The 18,775-nt window shown below is 39.5% G+C and overlaps 1 protein-coding gene across 3 annotated transcripts in view; it reads left to right on the top strand.

Moving 5' to 3' along the window:
• Positions 1-16,654, top strand: part of LOC127570061 (gamma-taxilin-like) — a 62,355-nt gene extending 45,701 nt beyond the window's left edge. For 2 of the 3 annotated variants that reach the window (XM_052015300.1, XM_052015301.1), the window contains exons 6-10: positions 367-486; positions 1,473-1,547; positions 2,738-2,830; positions 7,236-7,331; positions 10,435-16,654. In XM_052015300.1, coding sequence (XP_051871260.1) covers positions 367-486; positions 1,473-1,547; positions 2,738-2,830; positions 7,236-7,331; positions 10,435-10,770 — 720 coding nt within the window. In that variant the 3' untranslated portion in view covers positions 10,771-16,654. The remainder of the gene's footprint in view (positions 1-366; positions 487-1,472; positions 1,548-2,737; positions 2,831-7,235; positions 7,332-10,434) is intronic. The other variant, XR_007956292.1, reaches the window with a different exon arrangement.
• Positions 16,655-18,775: the final 2,121 nt, after the last annotated feature.

Genomic DNA, 18,775 nt, shown 5'->3' with positions numbered 1-18,775 from the left:
AGATTTCCAGCATCTGGAGTTTTTATTTTATTTTAAATGAGGTTATTTGTTTTGCGTGCATGTGTTCAGTACGTTGCGTGCAGCAGCAAAGGCATTTATAGCAGTTTCTAATGTCAGGTATGCTCTGAGTAACAGTCAGAAAATCTATTTTAATTGGATTATTTACTTTGTCTGAGCATTTGAGCCTAATTGCCCTTGCTGTTGCTGTTGGGGTGAAATCACATTCTGCCAGTGAGCAAAGGTGGTTTTTAAATGGATCAGTGCCTGTGATCACTTTTTTGTAGGAAGTACCAGCTTCTGTTACCTAGTGATTTGTGAAACCTTAGTTTACGTTCCGTTCTTTTGCCCCCACCCCCCACTCTACAGCACATTGACAAGGTGTTCAAGCACAAGGAGTTGCAACAGCAGCTGGTCGATGCCAAACTTCAGCGAACTACAGAGATTATGAAAGAGGTGGATGAGGAGCATCACAGGGAGAGGGAGTTTGTAAGTAAAGGCAGTTTGTTAACGTCATTTTCCATGTTTACTAACGCTGTACAGTTTTGTAAATGCAACATTTTCCCATCTGTAGGTTGTACATGTGAAGCTGTGGGATGTTTCCTCTTATCCTTGCCCTCCGCATCTCTGCTCCCAGCCAAACACTGATTATTAAGGGATGTTGGTGTCCTTTTAACTTTTTAATGCCCATTCACAAACACCACCAGTGTAAGTGGAGTGGTTTTAAAAATGATACTGTTTCTGCTGCATTGTGCTGCTTTACCATTTCCCTCTAACCTGTCTCAATTGTGTGATATTAATCATTTACAATCAGTATATCGAAGTCTACCTTTTCACCACTTGCAGCTGGTTGCAGACCATCTGGGCAGTGATCTGGGAGTCATTTGCCCATTTCATTTTTGGAAAGGGTGCCTGGCAGGAGGAAAATGAAGCTCAAAGGGAAGGAACTAAAATTATTTTCAAGTTTACAATGATTTGTAATACCCAAATACTTTATGCTGGATATTTTCGCTTTGAGAGTGTGACACAGACCTGAAGGCCTCAATTGGTTAGATTGAAATATCTTTACTCTTTATTGTTTAAGCTCTCAATAAATTTGAAGACCTAATTTCAGTTGCCTTGAATCCACATGCTAAAAATGTCATCAGGTATGCCTTATAAACTAAGGCTGCCTTCTTCTCAATTTTTTTTATTTTTCTGGAGGCATCCAGTATATAATGTTTCCAACAACACCTCAAGGCTGTGAATGCTGCCTGCCTGGTGTATCATATCACAAGAGCAGTATGAAGGGCCACTGCCCCCAGCACTTATTTCAATTGAATATGTAAATTGCACTGTTCTGAGAATTTCAACCACTTTTTTTTGCAAATGACATTGACATTGTTTGAATGGAAAGGAGGAGTGCCACCAAAGTATGAAGGTGATGTGTTGCAGTTTCAGAAATGACCTATTTTGTTTTTGACCTGTTTTGATAGCTGCTAAAAGAAGCCACTGAATTAAGGCACAAATGTGAATTCATGAAGCAACAAGAGGCGCAGCTGAAGCAACAGGTATGTACCTGCAGTTAGCTGTCTTCAATTGTTCTCCACCCTGCCAGCTCAATCAACAGTTTGACTTAAAATATACTGCTGGCTGAACTCAATGGGTCAGGCAGCATCTGTGGAGGCATAGGGATGGTCGACATTTTGAGTTGAGACCCTACATCAGGACTGGGAGTGTAGAGGGAAGATTGCCAGTATAAAGAGGTGAGAGGGAGGGGTGAGGCAGGAGCTGGCAGGTGATTGGTGGAGCCAGATGAGGGGGAAATGATGGGCACCTGGAGCTGGGTGGGGAGGGAAGCGGGAAAGGTAGAGAGAAAGAGGCTGGTAGGTGACGGGTGGAAAACAGATAAGGGAGGGAAGATGGACAGACGGAACCAGATGGGGGATGGGATAGGAAAAGTGATCCAAAGGAGCAGAAACCCAGATCGATGGATATGTGGGTGATGGGCAGATGGAATCAGGTGGGGGAAGAGTGATGTCTTGGTAACAGTTGGGGAGTGGGATGGAAAAGGTGAACAAAATGAGAAAGAATCTGGGTGTGGTATCCATCTGCCAATCAACCCTCCCTTATCTGGTTCCACCTATCACCTACCAGCCTCCGTCTGACCCGTCCACTTACTTCTATATCCAGGTTTTCTTCCTTCTACACTCTCAGTCTTGATGCAAGGTCTCAACAGAAAGCACTGATCTTCCCTACGCCTCCACACATGTTGATCGACCCACTGAGTTTCTCCAGTTATTTTTTTGCTCCGAATTCCACCATCTACAGTCTCTTGTGTCTCCAACTGTTTGACTTCCAGTGGTCAGGTTCTGTAGGATAGTTTCTGAAACTTGGTGATCCCACTCAGTCTATTTGAGAGCTATTGCTATATTTGAATAATTCTGTTGGAAATAGAGAATGCTGGAAATATTCAGCAGGTCTGGCAACATCTGTGGAGAGAGAAGCAGACTGTGATTCAGGTCAATGGCCCATCATCTGATGAAAGTTCATGAATTTGAAATGTTTGTTCTGTTTCTCTCTCCACAAACACAGGTGGTCTTGCTGAGTTATTACAACATGTTAATGTTTTTATTTTAGACACACACAAAATGGCATGACATTTGCTTGAGGAAGCATAACTGAGTAGATTATCGTGACTCAATCTTGGTTGTCATCAGCCTATTTATTTATTAATTATGTGGTGTTTGTTGTTTTAAAGCTTTCACTCTATATGGATAAATTTGAAGAATTTCAGACCACACTGGCAAAGAGCAATGAAGTCTTTACAACATTCAGGCAGGAAATGGAAAAAGTAAGTTCAAGGTTGCCAGTGTAAATCTCTGTGCCTTATTCAACTACATAATATTTTCAACAAATACTGAAAATAATTTAGAATTAGTGGTGTTTCTTCTTTCCATTGCTGCCTCATTTGCTGCTTAGTCTTTTTGAAATTTATGGGCTTGGATGTTTGAAATGTATTGTCTCATTGGAACAGTCCTAAATCAGTTGATTAAATATAAATGTGAAGTGTATCTAGTGAACAGCAACATATATTTGAACTTAGTACATCATGCTGTACACTTTTCCACGGTCTGTGTAGCAGGCTCCACTTATTGTAAAATTGAGGCAGGTGTCTCACAAATTGCCCTTTTGTTTTTTGCCACTGTGCAGCTTTAGCCATCCACCAGACTGAAGCACTGGAAACCTGATATGAAAAAGCATGCTCAGCTATCTGGTATTTGGTGCTTACCAGAATTACAATATATGAGGGTAAGCAAATATTGCTTGCCCTCCTCTCCACCCCTGCCCCAACCCCCCAAAAAAGTAGTGGCATTACTAGTCAGTGAAAATATCACAGCTGTGCGGAGACAGGACAGCCCGGAGGGCTTGTCTACAGAGGCCGTATGGGTGGAGCTGAGGAACAGGAAAGGTGTGGCCACACTAACAGGGTTGTATTATAGACTGCCCAATAGTCAGAGAGAATTGGAGGAACAAATCTTTAGTGAGATAGCAGACCGATGTAAGAAACAGAAAGTAGTCATAGTAGGGGATTTTAACTTGCCACATATTGACTGGGACTCACACACTGTGAAAGGGTTGGATGGCTTAGAATTTGTCAAATGTGTTCAGGAAAGTTTTCTAAATCAATATATAGTGGTACCAACGAGAGAGAATGCAATACTTGATCTCCTATTAGGGAACCAGACAGGGTAGGTGAGCATTTTGGGTCCAGTGACCATAATGTCATTAGTTTCAAGTTAATTATGGATAAGGATGGGTCTGGTCCTCGAGCTGAGGTTCTAAATTGGAGAGAGGCCAATTTTGTGGAAATGAGAAAGGATCTAGGAAGAGTGGATTGGGATAAGTTGTTTACTGGCAGGGATGTGTTCGGTAAGTGGAAGGCCTTCAAAGGCGAAATTTTGAGAGTGCAGAGTTTGCGTGTTCCTGCCAGGATTAAAGGCAAAGTTAACAAGCATAGGGAACCTTGGTTTTCAAGATATATTGGTGCTCTGGTTAAGAAAAAGAGAGAGGTGTATAGCAGGTATAGGCAACTAGGAACAAATGAGGTACTTGAAGAGTATAGAAAATGTAAGAAAATACTGAAAAAGGAAATCAGGAAGGCAAAAAGAAGACATGAGGTTGCTTTGGCAGATAATGTGAAGGTAAACCCAAAGGGTTTCTACAAGTATATGAAGAGTAAAAGGATAGTAAGGGACAAAATTGGTCCCCTAGAAGATCAGAGTGGTCGTCTATGTGTGAAGCCTCAGGAGATGGAGGAGATCTTAACAGTTTTTTTGCATCAGTATTTACTCAGGAAACAGGCATAGAGGATATGGAAGGAAGGGAAACAAGCAGTAGGGTCATGGAACATATAGAGATTAAAGAGGAGGAGGTGTTTGCTGCTTTACAGCGAATAAAGGTAGATAAATCCCCCGGGCCTGACAAGATATTTCCTCGGACCTTGAGAGAGACTAGTGTAGAAATTGCAGGGGCCCTGGCAGATATATTTTAAACGTCCTTAGCCACAGGTGCGGTGCCAGAGGACTGGAGGGTAGCTCATATTGTTCCGTTGTTTAAAAAAGGCTCTAAAAGTAAACCAGGTAATTACAGGCCGGTGAGCCTGACATCAGTAGTAGGTAAATTATTGGAAGGTGTTCTGAGAGATCGGATATACAAGTATTTGGACAGCCAAGGGCTGATTAAAGATAGTCAGCATGGCTTTGTGTGTGGTAGATCGTGTTTAACGAATCTTGTAGAGTTTTTTGAGGAGGTTACCAAGAAAGTAGATGAAGGAAAGGCTGTGGATGTTGTCTACATGGACTTTAGTAAGGCCTTTGACAAGGTCCCACATGGGAGGTTAGTTCAGAAGGTTCAGTCACTAGGTATCCATGGAAAGGTTGTAAACTGGATTCGAAATTGGCTGTGTGGGAGAAGACAGAGAGTGGTAGTGGATGATTGTTTCTCAGACTGGAGGCCTGTGACTAGTGGTGTGCCTCAGGGATCTGTGCTGGGGCTAGTGTTGTTTGTTGTCTATATCAATGATCTAGATGATAACGTGGTATATTGGATCAGCAAGTTTGCTGATGATACTAAGATTGGAGGTGTAGTGGACAGCGAGGAAGGCTTTCAAAGCTTGCAGAGGGATCTGAACTAACTGGAAAAATGGGCCAGAAAATGGCAGATGGAATTTAATGCAGACAAGTGTGAGGTGTTGCATTTTGGAAGGACAAATCAAGGTAGGACATACACAGTAAATGGTAGGGCACTGAGGAGTGCGGAGGAACGAAGGGATCTGGGAGTTCAGATACATAATTCCCTGAAAGTGGCGTCACAGGTAGACAAGGTTGTAAAAAATGCTTTTGGCATCCTGGCATTCATAAATCAAAGTATTGAGTATTGGGATGTTCTGGTGAGGTTGTATAAGTCATTGGTGAGGCCAAATTTGGAGTATTGTGTGCAGTTCTGGTCACCCAACTATAGGAAGGATATCAGTAAGATTGAAAGAGTGCAGAGGAGATTTACTAGAATGTTGCCAGGTCTTCGGGTGTTGAGTTACAGGGAAAGATTGAACACGTTAGGACTTTATTCCTTGGAGCGTAGAAGAATGAGGGGAGATTTGATAGAGGTTTACAAAATTATGAGGGGCGTAGAGAGAGTTAATGCGAGTAGGCTCTTTCCACCTAGATTAGGAGAGAGAAGTACGAGAGGACATGGCTTTAGGGTGAAAGGGGAAAGGTTTAAGGGGAACTTCTTCACTCAGAGAGTGGTGGGAGTGTGGAACGGGCTGCCATCTGATGTAGTAAATGCGGGCTCACTCTTAAGATTTAAGAATAAATTGGATAGATACATGGATGGGAGAGGTCTGGAGGGTGCAGGTAAGTGGGACTAGCGGAATAACGTCTCGGCACAGACTAGAAGGGTCGAATGGCCTGTTTTCTGTACTGTAGTGTTCTATGGAATAAATGGTGTCTGTGCCATCACTAAGAGAATGAATTTTCTTCTTGGGAAGTGAGCAAAGGTTGAATTCATTGTTATAGCAGGGTTTAAACTTTCATTCTTTGGTTTGCTTGTCCACTAATATCACTCTTGAACTACCTCACCCAATACAATTCTCATTTGATAATTGAAGGAGATAGATGGAATTCCTTTGCTATTAAGAGGTTTGGAATCTCAAAGTCAGACAGATTTACATTGGTCCACTTCGTTGCTGATCATTAAACTGAATGGTAGCTGGTGTTGGATCTCTTGGCTTCTAGATGCAGGTTCTCCCCAGGTTACAGCAGGGTTCTGTTCCCGTCAACAGTACGCAACCCGGACAGTTTGCAAGTCGGAAACGCAGCCGCGAACAGAGTTCCCAGGTGGCAGAACGTGCCCGTAGCCCAGCAGCAGCTGGGAAATCCATTCCAAACACTTGTTCGTATGTAAGGACTGTACAAAGTTGGGTGTTCATAATCTGGGGAGGATGGTCCTGTGTGGTAAACTAACATTGAGGTTACTTTGTTGCAATGGTATCTTCAGCCTAGCTCGTTGAACTTGTACGGTATCTCTGTGCAAACCAGAATTGTGGTCATCTGGATGAAGCACACTTGGAATATGCATGTCAAACATACGTCTGTGTCAGTGTGGGTTTCCAAGTAGCTTTGTTTGGAGACTCTCAAAAGGTAGTTGCGTATTTCGACGTGGGTCTCATCCAATTGATGATAAACTCAGTGAATCTGAGATTAAATTGGTTCCTCTTTATTTGGTCTTAATGGAAGACCTAATATATTTCTTGCCTTTGTACAAGATGTCATTTGTGGAGCTGGCTTTTCTTTTTCAACTTAAAAGTAGAACTGGGGCATCCTGTAATACTAATGATTAAAGACAACTTAATTGATCCTTTTCACAACAATCTCACAGAGACCTCTATCCCAATTTAAAGTTATATCCACCGGAAATTGAAGAGCAGAATTAGTGTGCCTTTGAGATTGCAAATGTATCACTTGATGCTGTGTAATTATGGCATTAAAGCATGTAGATTAGTCAAGGAACCTATTTGGTTGATTTGCCTGGTTTGTGGGAAGGAAGTAAATTGTGTTCCAAAAGGGGGAAAGAGAGTAAAAGCTTGCTTCAGGGGAAGGTTTAATTCATATTTGCAATTTGGGTAAAGATGGTCTATTGGGAATATGTTTTTATGCAAGGTCAAACTGAAAGGGCTTTTCTCTTTCCTCGCATAGATGACGAAGAAAATCAAGAAGCTGGAAAAAGAAACTACAGTCTGGCGCACTAAATGGGAGAACAATAACAAAGCACTCTTACAGATGGCAGAGGAGGTGTGTATAATCTCTTTGTCAGTTGTCATTTAGTTTTTAATGCACTGCATGTTTTGTACCTGCATTGTGCAAGCACCACTTTGTACAACACAACCCAGTTCCAGGCTCTAATGATTTATGAGGGATCTACAAAATTGTTTTTGTGCTCTGAGTTTGTAATTAGAGTGTACTGAAGTGTTGAAATTCAATGTATTTCTGAAATACTAAAATGGAGCAGTTGGGGGTTCCAATATGTTTGTATTTTCCCCTGGAAAAATAAAGGCACATCAATCATTTTTAATAGGATTTATTCTCTGGTTTATAATTCTTTTGCAAGCAACTGCTCTTGATGATTGAAAAGAGGATCCAGAAAAACTGCTTTAGTGCCTTGGGTGAAGGGGTGGTTTCATGCTAACATTCATCAATCAGTAATGAAAGTGCCTTCATCTGAAGCACATTGCATTGAAGAAAAGCTGCACATTGGGGGCTGGAAGTATTTTGGAACTACAACAGTATGTTGCCTTTAGTTCTTAGCCTCTGATCCAAATCTCAGGAAATTCAAAGGTGTGGAATTCTACTCTTTCAGTAATTTTCATATCTGTTTGAACTCCAGGATTCTTTTGTATGTGCATTTAGGGTGCCATTTGACTTCTCTTTATTTTTTTGTGACAAAATTAGCCTTTTGTGTAACTTCTGATTTTACAGTTGAAGCTATACCTTATTGTCTAATTCTATGCCAATGAAGCATACATTGTGCTGCAAGTGTATGGGGATAAATATTTTGAACCACAGTCATACCATGTATCTATATTGCCCATTTTATTATAAGGTCAATATTAATTATTTATTTCACCTCCCTCCATGCACCTTCGCTATGATGTGGAGTGGGGGAGAAACACGTTTTTGTCTGTCATAGAGTCATACAGCAAGGAAACAGGCCCTTCAGCTCAACTCGTTGCCCAGTGAACTGGACCCTTCTGCCTGCGTTTAACCCGTAGCCCTCTTAAACCTCTCCCATCCACGTACTTATCTAAATGGCTTTTAAATGTTGCTAATGTGCCCACCTCAACCACTGTTTCTGGCAGCTCATTCCAAATAAGCACCACCTTTGCGTGAAGAAGCTGCCCCTTGATGTCTCTTTTAAATCTCTTGCCTCTGATCTTACACCTATGACATCTTGTTTTTAGCACACCCTCTGTGTGTGTGTGTGTGTCTGTGTGTGCGTGTGTGTGGGGGGGGTGGTGGGTGGTGTTGAACTATGTGCTTTCACCCTGTCTATGCCCCTCATGATCTTATCTCCCTCTATCAGGTCACCCCTCAATCTCCTACATTCCAGGGAATAAAGTCTTGGTCTACACAACCTCTCCTTGTACTCAGGCCCTCAAGTCTGGGCAACATCCTGGTAAATCTTTGCTGCACTCTTTCTAATTTAATAACATCTTTCCTATATCAGGCTGACCAGAACTGAACACAATACTCCAAATGAGGACTTAGCAATGTCTTGCATAACTGCAGTATAACTTCCCAACTCCTATACTCAATGCCTTGACTGAAGGCCAGTGAGCCAAACGCTTTCTTCACGACCTTATCTACCTGTGACGCCATTTTCAGTGAACTATGCACCTGCACTCCTCGGTCCCTCTGTTCCATAACACTCCCCAGGGCCCTCTCATTCATTGTACAAGAAAGATTGTACTGGTTTGATCTCCCAAAGTGCAATACCTCGCATTTATCTGGATTGAAAGCCATTTGCCAATCCTCCACCCACATACCAAGCTGATCGAGATCCCTCTGTAATCTTTCATAGCCTTTTACACTATCTACACCACCATCTATTTTCGTATCATCCGCAAACTTACTAACCATACCTTTTACATTCACATCCAAATGTCAATATCAATTACAAACAACGAAGGTCCCAGCACCGACTCTTGTGGCACACCGCTAGACCTAGGCCTCCAGTCTGAGAAACAACCCTCGACCATCACCCTCTGCTTCCTACCACTGAGCCAATTATGAATCCAATCCGCTATCTCCCCCTGGATCCCATGCAATCTAACTTTCCAGACTAGTCTGCCATGAGGGACCTTGTCAAAGGCTTTGCTAAAGTCCATATAAACAACATCCACTGCCCTGCCTTCATCTACTCTCTTGGTTACCTCGAAGAACTCCAAGAGATTTGTCAGACACGACTTTACATGCACAAAGCTGTGCTGACTGTCCTGATTCAAACCCTGTCTCTAAATGTTGGTGGACCCTGTCTCTCAGAATCCCCTCCCACAATTTATCCACCACCGATGTCAGACTCGCTGGTCTGTAGTTTCCTGACTTGTTTTTGCTACTTAAACAATGGTACCACATTAGCCAATCTCCAGTCCTCCAGAACCTCGCCTGTGGCCACAAATAAAGCAAAAATCTTTGCAAGGGCCCCTGCAACTACTTCTTTGAGGGGTATTATTCCTTCAAGTTTCTCTTGTTCTTGTTGTATTCCCTCAGCCCATAATTAGCGTGCTCTTGCTTTGAATTTTTACCACTACTTGTTTGGAAGGGAAAGCACCTTTCGAAACAAGATGCTTCACAAGTGCTGAGACTTGTGCACCAACCTGATCTGTTTTTGGGTGGATTCAAGTCTGTCTTTAATGGTGGCTAAAAGAATACAAATGTTTTTATACTTTTTAGCAGGAACAGGTTTTCTAGTCATAATCACTTTATTACTTGTGGGACCTTGTAGCAGGCAAATTAGGATGCCACATTTATTCCATTCTAGCATTGGCATATTGAGACATCCATAGGTTGAGACAGATAATATGAAATTCAGGAACAACATGAAATGTGGCATCCAATTTGCCTGCTACAAGGTCCTGCAAATAATATGTGAAATTGATTAGAATATCTGTTCCTGCAATGATGATGGAGGAATAATTATAGGCCCAAGATACTGAGAGAACTTCCCTTTCAAATCTTTCTGATTCATGAGGAAGACCAGACCAGTCTTCAGCTTAACATCTCATCCAGTAGTTGATTCCTCCTACAGAGCAGCATATTTAAAATTAAGTATAAAATTAAAGTCAGGAATAACAGGATGGATATTTACCTGATTGGTTTTCTTTTAAAATTCTTGCAGAAAACCCTTCGAGACAAGGAATATAAAGGTCTACAAGTGAAACTGGAGCGGTTGGAAAAGCTGTGCAGAGCTTTGCAAACTGAGAGAAATGATTTGAATAAAAAAGTGCAGGTCCTTCAGTGTCAGCTTTCAGGAAGCGATGGGACCTTGAACCTGACAGAAGAGGTATACCAGGCTTGCAAAACACCAGATTCCTCAGAAATGGCTGAAGTGAACACAACCAGTCAGGAAGGAGAAGGAAACCCATCTCGTGTTCCGGCTGTTTTAGATCAAGAGTGTTCAACTGGAGATCTAGAAAACGCTGCAATAGCTTCAGGCATTGATTCCGTTGACTAAAGTTATCTGTTTTAAAAAGAAATTATGTGGAGTTATATATTTTTGTGTAATTATTGTTTGACTTGTTCTTGGTACTTATTGGCTTTGTGGTGAGAATTTCTTACACATTTTTCTACCATATCTGTATTTTCTTAGGGGATAAAAGGAATTTGTGGTTCTGGTAGCTGTATGGTGGGTCAAGTTAGTCTCCTTTATAAATTTTCATAATTGAGTACATTTGCTTCATTTTTTTAATATTGAATTTTTTGCATTGAAGTCCACCTCAAATACTCCAAATACTTCTGAGATGTGAACATTTCCATGTAATTTAAATAACAAGGTTTTTTTTATATATTTTTCTGCAGTGTTGAGTACAACCAGGTTTATTTGAGATGAGCTTCCACAGTTTGGATTGTTTCCTGATTTTCTGATGCTGTATCTTTCAACTCCAGACCTCCCATAAAACGCTGTTGCTTGATTGAAAGTTCTAAAGGACGTAGGAACACTTAATGCTTGAAAGAAGGAAGAATGGTGTCTAAATATGATATATCACTTCAAATGGGCAAAAGTTGATAGGAAACATTGAGAGTTTGAAATATTCTGCAGTGTTGCAGGTTTTCCATATCTTTAGTTTAATGAACCTCCTATAGAGTTGTACCACTTGTTGAATTAGGGTTGCTGCCCCTTAATTGTCCTCCTTAAGTACACCCTGAAACTGTAAGAAACTGGAGTACCATTTGTTCTATTCTGTTCCCCGTACTTGAGAGTAAAAAAAAGCTTCCAGAGATTTTGACCCTCAGTTATTAGTGCTGGGATTAAGCTATTTTTAGCACAGTTTTTGTTGGTTTGAGAGAAGGGACTGACCCTGACTTGCATTTTAATATTTTTTTTATTTGGTCCTTTCTGTAGTCTTTTTGGTCAAACCAGCTGTTTTATTTCAGTTTTTATTTTTAAGAATAAAGGGGAAAATGTTCCTCTAGACTTCTTTAATGTAGCCATGGCAGCTGCACTATCCTTTCACCTCAGGATTTGAACCTAGACCAAAGCTAAGTGGATGAAATCTTGTCTCAGGCTATGAGGGTGATTTTTGGCATTTTCCAACTGCTTTGATGTTGGACCTGTCTGGTGTACGGGAGTCAGCTGGAGCAGAATGGTGACTTTAGCCTCACAAGGGTACCAAAAGTAAATTGTTATCCCATTCCTAGTGCTGAATTTGGTATGAAATGTAGATTCCATGGCAGAGTTGTAGTCGTAATTGAATGGAAACTCTTTAGATTCAAACTCATGATTGTGGGCAAGTTGATAAGGTGGCTAACCTGGGACTCATTCTGGAAAGACAAATAACTATTTATTTACAAATTACTTCTGTCAGCTGATCTAAGTACTCAAACTACCTGACAATGTAATTTTCATTCAAGAAGTGAACAGTTATTCATTTATTGAACTGTTCTCCTTTTCTGAATTCTCTTCACTTGTCTTGCTATTCAGTGCTATCTCTCAGATTAGTACATGGTTCACTAGCACATAGCATGGGATGTGGATTTCAGCTCTTGCACTGTGAATGATCAAAATCATCTTATGGAATTGTTAAAGATCAACCATGGCTACTGGATTGCAACCAGTATTTCTGCTCAAGCAAGGTATGTGGATTTAATTTGGATGAGGCAAAAAATATTCAGGTACTCTTTTTGGAGTTGGACACATTTCTGTATATGATTTAGAAACTTTTTTTTAATCATTTGCCCCATGCTGTTCTGTGTTTACAGGTCTGAGCAGCTTGGCTTCGGTAGGGGCTTTTCGTTCCACACTTGAACTTTGCTTATGATGTGCAGTACCGTGGAATCTAAAAACACTTCTCTCTTTTCCTATCGACAAATCAAGTCACTCCAGTGGCTGTAGGTCTTTCCTGCCCATGAAATTGATATGAGCCTGTTTTGATCAGCCTATTATAAAGATAATGGAAATCATTGGAGATGTGTTGGAAATGATGGTTGCGAAGAATTTCTAATTACTTTAGAGAAGGAGGAAAGAGGACTTGGCAAAGAGCCAACACAAGTTTAAGTAGAAGTTGTGCTCAAAGTTTCTTGTGAAGTGCTGGTTGTCCAACGCTGTATTTGATTCAACACTTCAAGCGAGTGGATGATTGGTGTCCCTTTTCATATGGTGCTTCCTGGATGTCCTTTAAGTTTGATAGATCTCCCTTGGCTTTGGTGATAAATGAAATTTTCTCAGACTGTCCCCATGATTTTTGCAAGACTTGTTCTGTTTGGGAGGAAAATGTTGGATCTCGTGTGCTTAAATACCTAGAACCCAAAGATGTCATATTAGATATTTGTTTCCTCTACCTCCTTGAAGTGTGTCATCCTTGTCTGATGTAATTTGTGAGATATTCCACGATTCTCTTCAATTCTTTGGACACTTTCACTCTCTTTCCTTCACTCCCACACCACATCCTGAATGAAGTTATTCCATGATTCTCAGTTGCAAAATCTTTTTCAAATGGAGCTTTACTTTAACCTCACTATTTGAATTTAAGCTGCATTCATGAGTTTGGTTAGATCCAAATACCAGGGCTCAAAATTAATAGTAATCTTTAACATAGTACAGGCCCTTCAACCCGCCATGTTGTGCCGGCCTTCAAACCTCGCCTAAGACTATCTAATCCCTTCCTCTTATCGAATGCCTTTATGACCAACTTTTTAGATAGAGGTACAACCATTTGTCCTCGGTTGCTGAAACACAGCATGTGTTCCTTTGGTTGGCTCTGGCTGCAATTAATCTTGTGTACAGAAAAATGTTGTATTGTAGAGCAAACTGAGCAGTACCTGCAGCCTGCATTCATAATCAAGCACCTGCATTCATATTCAAGCACCAAATATTAAACAAAAGATCTGGAATATCTTTACATCAGGGACATAAAGGGATCTTACTCATTTAGGAGGTGGCTATGGTTATGGTTGGGGTTAGGATTAATGGAGGTGTGGCAGTGGGATGCAGGGGGTTGGAACCATTGCCAACCTTGATCCTGTGAATTCTTTACTGCACTTCATGCCATTTCCTGTATTCCAGTATCCCAACACATTGCCAGATAGGAAGATACCAGTTTATGGCCAGCAAAATACATCCATTTCAAAGTGTGAAAACCAGTGGTACTTGGATTTTCATTCGTAGTCACGTAATCTCAATTGGGTTAACTTTATTTGCAAGCCCACATTAAGTTTTATCTAGTTCATAAACAAGATCCCTTAAATGAGTAAAATTAACACCTAAATTTAACATCTGTTTTACAATTCATAAAGTGAGCTGTTTACATCTAGGATCATTTTTATATTGAGATTAATCAATCTAACATGTATTTTATTGTAGTACAAATTTGTGCAATCCATTCCCTCAGATGGGTAGTTTCACCTCATTTTCTGCTCTTTGCAATATATTTGCACTTGTCGAGCAAAGTTACTGCCTACTTTATTCAGATAAAGTTGTATATGTGTAAGGTAGCTACTCACAAAGTGAATAATGATGATCCAGTAGGTTGGTGAAGCAGCACTCCAGCCGTTCAGGCTCTGATCAAAAGAATATTGTGAGACCACATTGTGCTGCTCTGCCACTGAGCACTGACTGGATACTCATTGGTGAAACACACTTTTGCAAAATTGCCATTCATCTCAGATTCAAGGTTCAAGGAAGCAATGTAGCCTACTTTACATTTTATTTGGAACAAGTAAAATTCTGTTCCTGTGATTAACATTTCCCTTTTTATTTCAATCAAATTCAAGGTTTATTCCTTGTACAATGCGAGGCAATGCAATCCCCAGGGAGTTGGCATTAATTGACTGATGGAAGTAAATTAAGAAAATGTGATAAATCAAAATACACGTGATTTCCCTTAATATTACTTGAGTGATTCTAGAATGCTTTTGTTGCTTCAGAAGCTATACCCTAACTGATCTCAAGACTTTGTGTCCCTCCCTTTCTGTCTGTGAGCTAAAACTTTTGCTAGCACTTGAACTGCCTCCTTAAGATTATTTGAAGATGCTTGCTGCCATCTATATGCTTATTTACACAATCAGTGTTGGTGTAATGATGTACTAAATAATTTGATGTTTAGAAGGGTGCATTTAAAGTTGGGATTTGAAATATCTTGCTACAACTACCTATTATGTTTTGATATTCCACAAAATAACAATGCACAAAGTTGATCTTGAACATATCTTAAAGCATGGGTTTTATAAATTAATTTTGCCATGTCATATTAGATGCTTAGCAGGTTATATGTAGCTGTGACTTCACATGAGGAAGTGGGGAAAGGAGTCCAAAATTTGGTGTTTTTTTTAAATGCCTTCTAATCTTAGTGGTGATAGGGAGAATTAGTTATTCTAAATTACATCTGCACTTCCTTCCATCTGGTGGTGAGATGTAGTAAGTGGCTCAGTTTTCCTAATTGAGATTGGCATGACTTCCAGCAGTTGAGTGAATGTTGGTACATTACATTGAAAATGGCATAAATCTGTTCTCCTTCACCACCTAGTGGATTTTTAGGCAGTTTTACTCTGACTTAAACAGCAAAGCACTGGTTGCTACTGACCAAGTTGATCTCAGCCACTATTAGTCTGACTTGCCCCTGGGCTAAAAGATGAGGAGGGATTGGGATGAGAGATAGTCATAGGATCAGAATTTTTCACCTAAATGCAATTTTACAAAATATACTTGTGGATATTGAGTTAGATGAAAAAGTTCTCCTCTTCAAGGTCTTAAATTGCATATGAACAATGGTCATGTGGGCAAAGTATTAAAGGTTAGCTTATCTTCATACAACTATCCTAAAATGGTTCATCAAGCACAGATGGAGAAATTGGCAAAGATGTGTTGATCCACATACACACCTGCTTTGTAGAGTTTTTCTGTATATTTCAAATTATTAAGCAATATTGAGAGAATGGATTAAGTAAGATGGTTATGAACTTGTGCAATTCATCTTATATATATATATATAAAAAAATCACTGACTTGAGGTTATTTACTGCATCTTGCAGTGTGTGTGTGTGGGGGGGGGGGGGGGGGGAGGGGAGAAGGGGAAGAGCAGGAGAGAGAAAACACCAATATCTGTGTAGAAAAAAATTTAAAGCTTTACTCTGGGCCTTGCACTTAAACCAGCTGTCTAATTAGTCAAAACTACATCCCTTTCAAAACACCTATTTTTGATATTGGTGGTCTTACCTAATCATGTGAGGGGGAAAAAAATACAGCTCCTGACATGTATTTTGTAATTAAAAGATTCAAACTAGCTAAATTTCTACTTAATGTTTTGTTTGTTGGTGCAAAATATAAAAAGGGACATTTGGTACATAACACGTCTTCCTAATACTGCCTGATTGGAAATAAGTTCACTGTGTTGATCAATGTTTTGCTGAATCAAGGAAGTAATGTTAGTGCATTTAAACAGAAAATGCTGGAAGTACTCAGCAGGTCAGGCCACATCTCTGGGATAAGAAGCAGTTATTTCAGGTCAAAGACAGGTCTGTTCCTCTTCCTACAGGTACAGCCTGATGCTGAGCATTCTCCATTTTTATTTTAGATTTCCAGCATCTACAGGTTTTTTTATTTTCATGTATTTACATTAAGCTGGCATTGCTGTGATTGAAACCTCAGGTGATGAGAACAAAAAAAAAACTACCTCTGAAGATTGTAGCAGAGAATAACTGTGAAACAATGCGAGGCAGAAATAGTCGATGCTTAAATCAGTTTTTATTCAGGGTTTGGGGCAAGTATTTGAATGGGTGGACAGCATGCTCCTGCTTTCAGATTTTCACACATTTTGTAGAATTCCTGAAATGTGAATCTAAAATGCTATTTACTAAGGAGATGTAAAGAGCAAATCAACAAATACAAGTATGGATTAATAACTGCTATTGCTTTGTCATTTTCACTTCAAATGAGTTTTATTTTATGGCTTTCAGGTACTTTCATCCATATCTACATTACATGGATTCTTGCTAAATGTCATGCCACTGTAATACTTGAAATTGCATTCACCCACATTAATGACCTTTGAAAGCTGTGCTGTTCCTGGCCTCCAGTAAAATGAGTATTTTATTACAGGAGCCTTAAACATATCCACAATTACTACTACTAAGCACAGTTGAAGACTATGACTCCCTCTGCATATATAAAGTACTTCAGTAAAAAGAAAATGGATACAAAATATTACTAAAACTTCTGGCAAATATTGTTCAACATTCATTTAATTTGTAGGATTTAGGGACTATTCCTGAATGTCACCACCTTTTATTAAAATTCAGTTCAAAGTTTGAAGCAAGTAGCAGAGCCACAGAAATTTGAGTAGATAACCAAAATTTTGGTCAAGGCTATAGGTTTAAAAAGTGTCTTTTAAGGAGAAAGATAGAGCTGGAGAAGTTGAGGAAGGGAAATTCTTAGAGCATTGACAACCAAAAGGTAGAGCTATCATTTCTGAATTGAATTGCTCTATTAGATTAAGATCAAATTTGAAGGAGCACAGATAGCAGAGATTTGGAGATCAGAAAAGGTTGAGGCTAGAGTGGGAATTAACATGAAAACTGAATTTCAAAACTGAAACATTGCGTATCTGGGAGCCCACGAAGGTCAGCAAGCAAGTGTTCGACAACTGAATGGAACTTGGTGCAAGACAAGACAAAGCAGCTGAGGTTTAAAATAAGCTTGAACTATTTAATCAACAAGAAAATATAGACAGATAGTGTGCTTTAGACTTTACATTTCTGGGTGTGAATTAACAAGATCAACATTGGAAACAAATTTGCTTCCAACTTTACAAGGAACCACAGGATATTTTTCTTTTAAAATTGTGCTAGGAATGAGGGAAAAGTTGTCAAAATTCTTAAAGCATTATTAGGATGTTATTTATGCCACATTTCTACATTAGCTTATAATTAATTCAATTTCATTCACTACACCAGATACAGGGTTTTATTGACAGTTATTCATTATGAACTCAACTGACATATGCAAGCTACTTTAGTTAAAAATACAAATTATTAAAACTTCTTTTGCCAACTATTCAACATTCATCTAACATAGGATTTGGGGACATTAAAAAGTTCAGTCCATGCATTAAGTCATTTGTCTGGACTATACATATGGAAAATGTGTTTAAAATTCAAGACTGCTTAATGTAAACTTTTTGTATACTGAAAGTGCTCCTTTAAATTTTAATCCAGTAAAGCTGATTTATGCAGTAATATTCATCTTTTATTAACTCAATTAAACATAAGGTAGTGATGATCATCTCATTAATATTGCTTGCCTTGTTGCTTTAACTACTTTAATTGCTTAATGTAATTCAAGCTGTGACTAGAAAAACATTAATCAGGTAATATTAAATAAATTTTGGCATAGCCTCAGCACCAACTTTATTGGACAGTATTAGGCCAGTTCCTGTACTTTCAACTATGTAAACAAGAATCAACTACTAGTCGTTCCGACATTTCAGAGAACAGAGAACATGGAGAAAGTGACAAGATTGTGGTGAGATGGAAGTAATGGTTCTGGGGGGTGGCTTTGACTCAGAGGAGACAGGAGAGTTAAAAATTGTTTGTGAAAGAGTGACTTGATAACAAGTATTTCAGCACTATTGGCAAGAAAATGGAAATACAGATTGTTCAGAATCAAGATGGCAAATTAGCTATTAATTTTAAACCTTAATCTGCCACTGAACAGAATACCTTGAGTGCACAATACGAAAGGATTCAGTTGTCTTTTTCAAATTTTGCCAAGACATTGCTAGTGCCTATGAGTGGGTCAGAAGCTGAGCATTGAATAGGGGGAGGGTTAAGTATTCAGACCACCTGAAAATAAGCACAGGGTGAATAAAATGCTAGTTAGGAAAGAGATCATTTTGGTTGCAGGAGGGAGGAAAATGGTTTCTTTAAAAATTATTGCAACCAGAGTGAAAATGCAGGCAAGTGGATTTTAAATGGTTCTTCAATTGTTTTAATGTAAAACCTTAGTTGTGCAGGAGCCCTGGAATTGG

Source organism: Pristis pectinata, chromosome 4, assembly GCF_009764475.1.
Source record: "Pristis pectinata isolate sPriPec2 chromosome 4, sPriPec2.1.pri, whole genome shotgun sequence".
Lineage (NCBI taxonomy): Eukaryota > Metazoa > Chordata > Chondrichthyes > Rhinopristiformes > Pristidae > Pristis > Pristis pectinata.
Note: the sequence above shows the minus strand (reverse complement) of the source record. Positions and strands in the feature narration are given on the sequence as shown.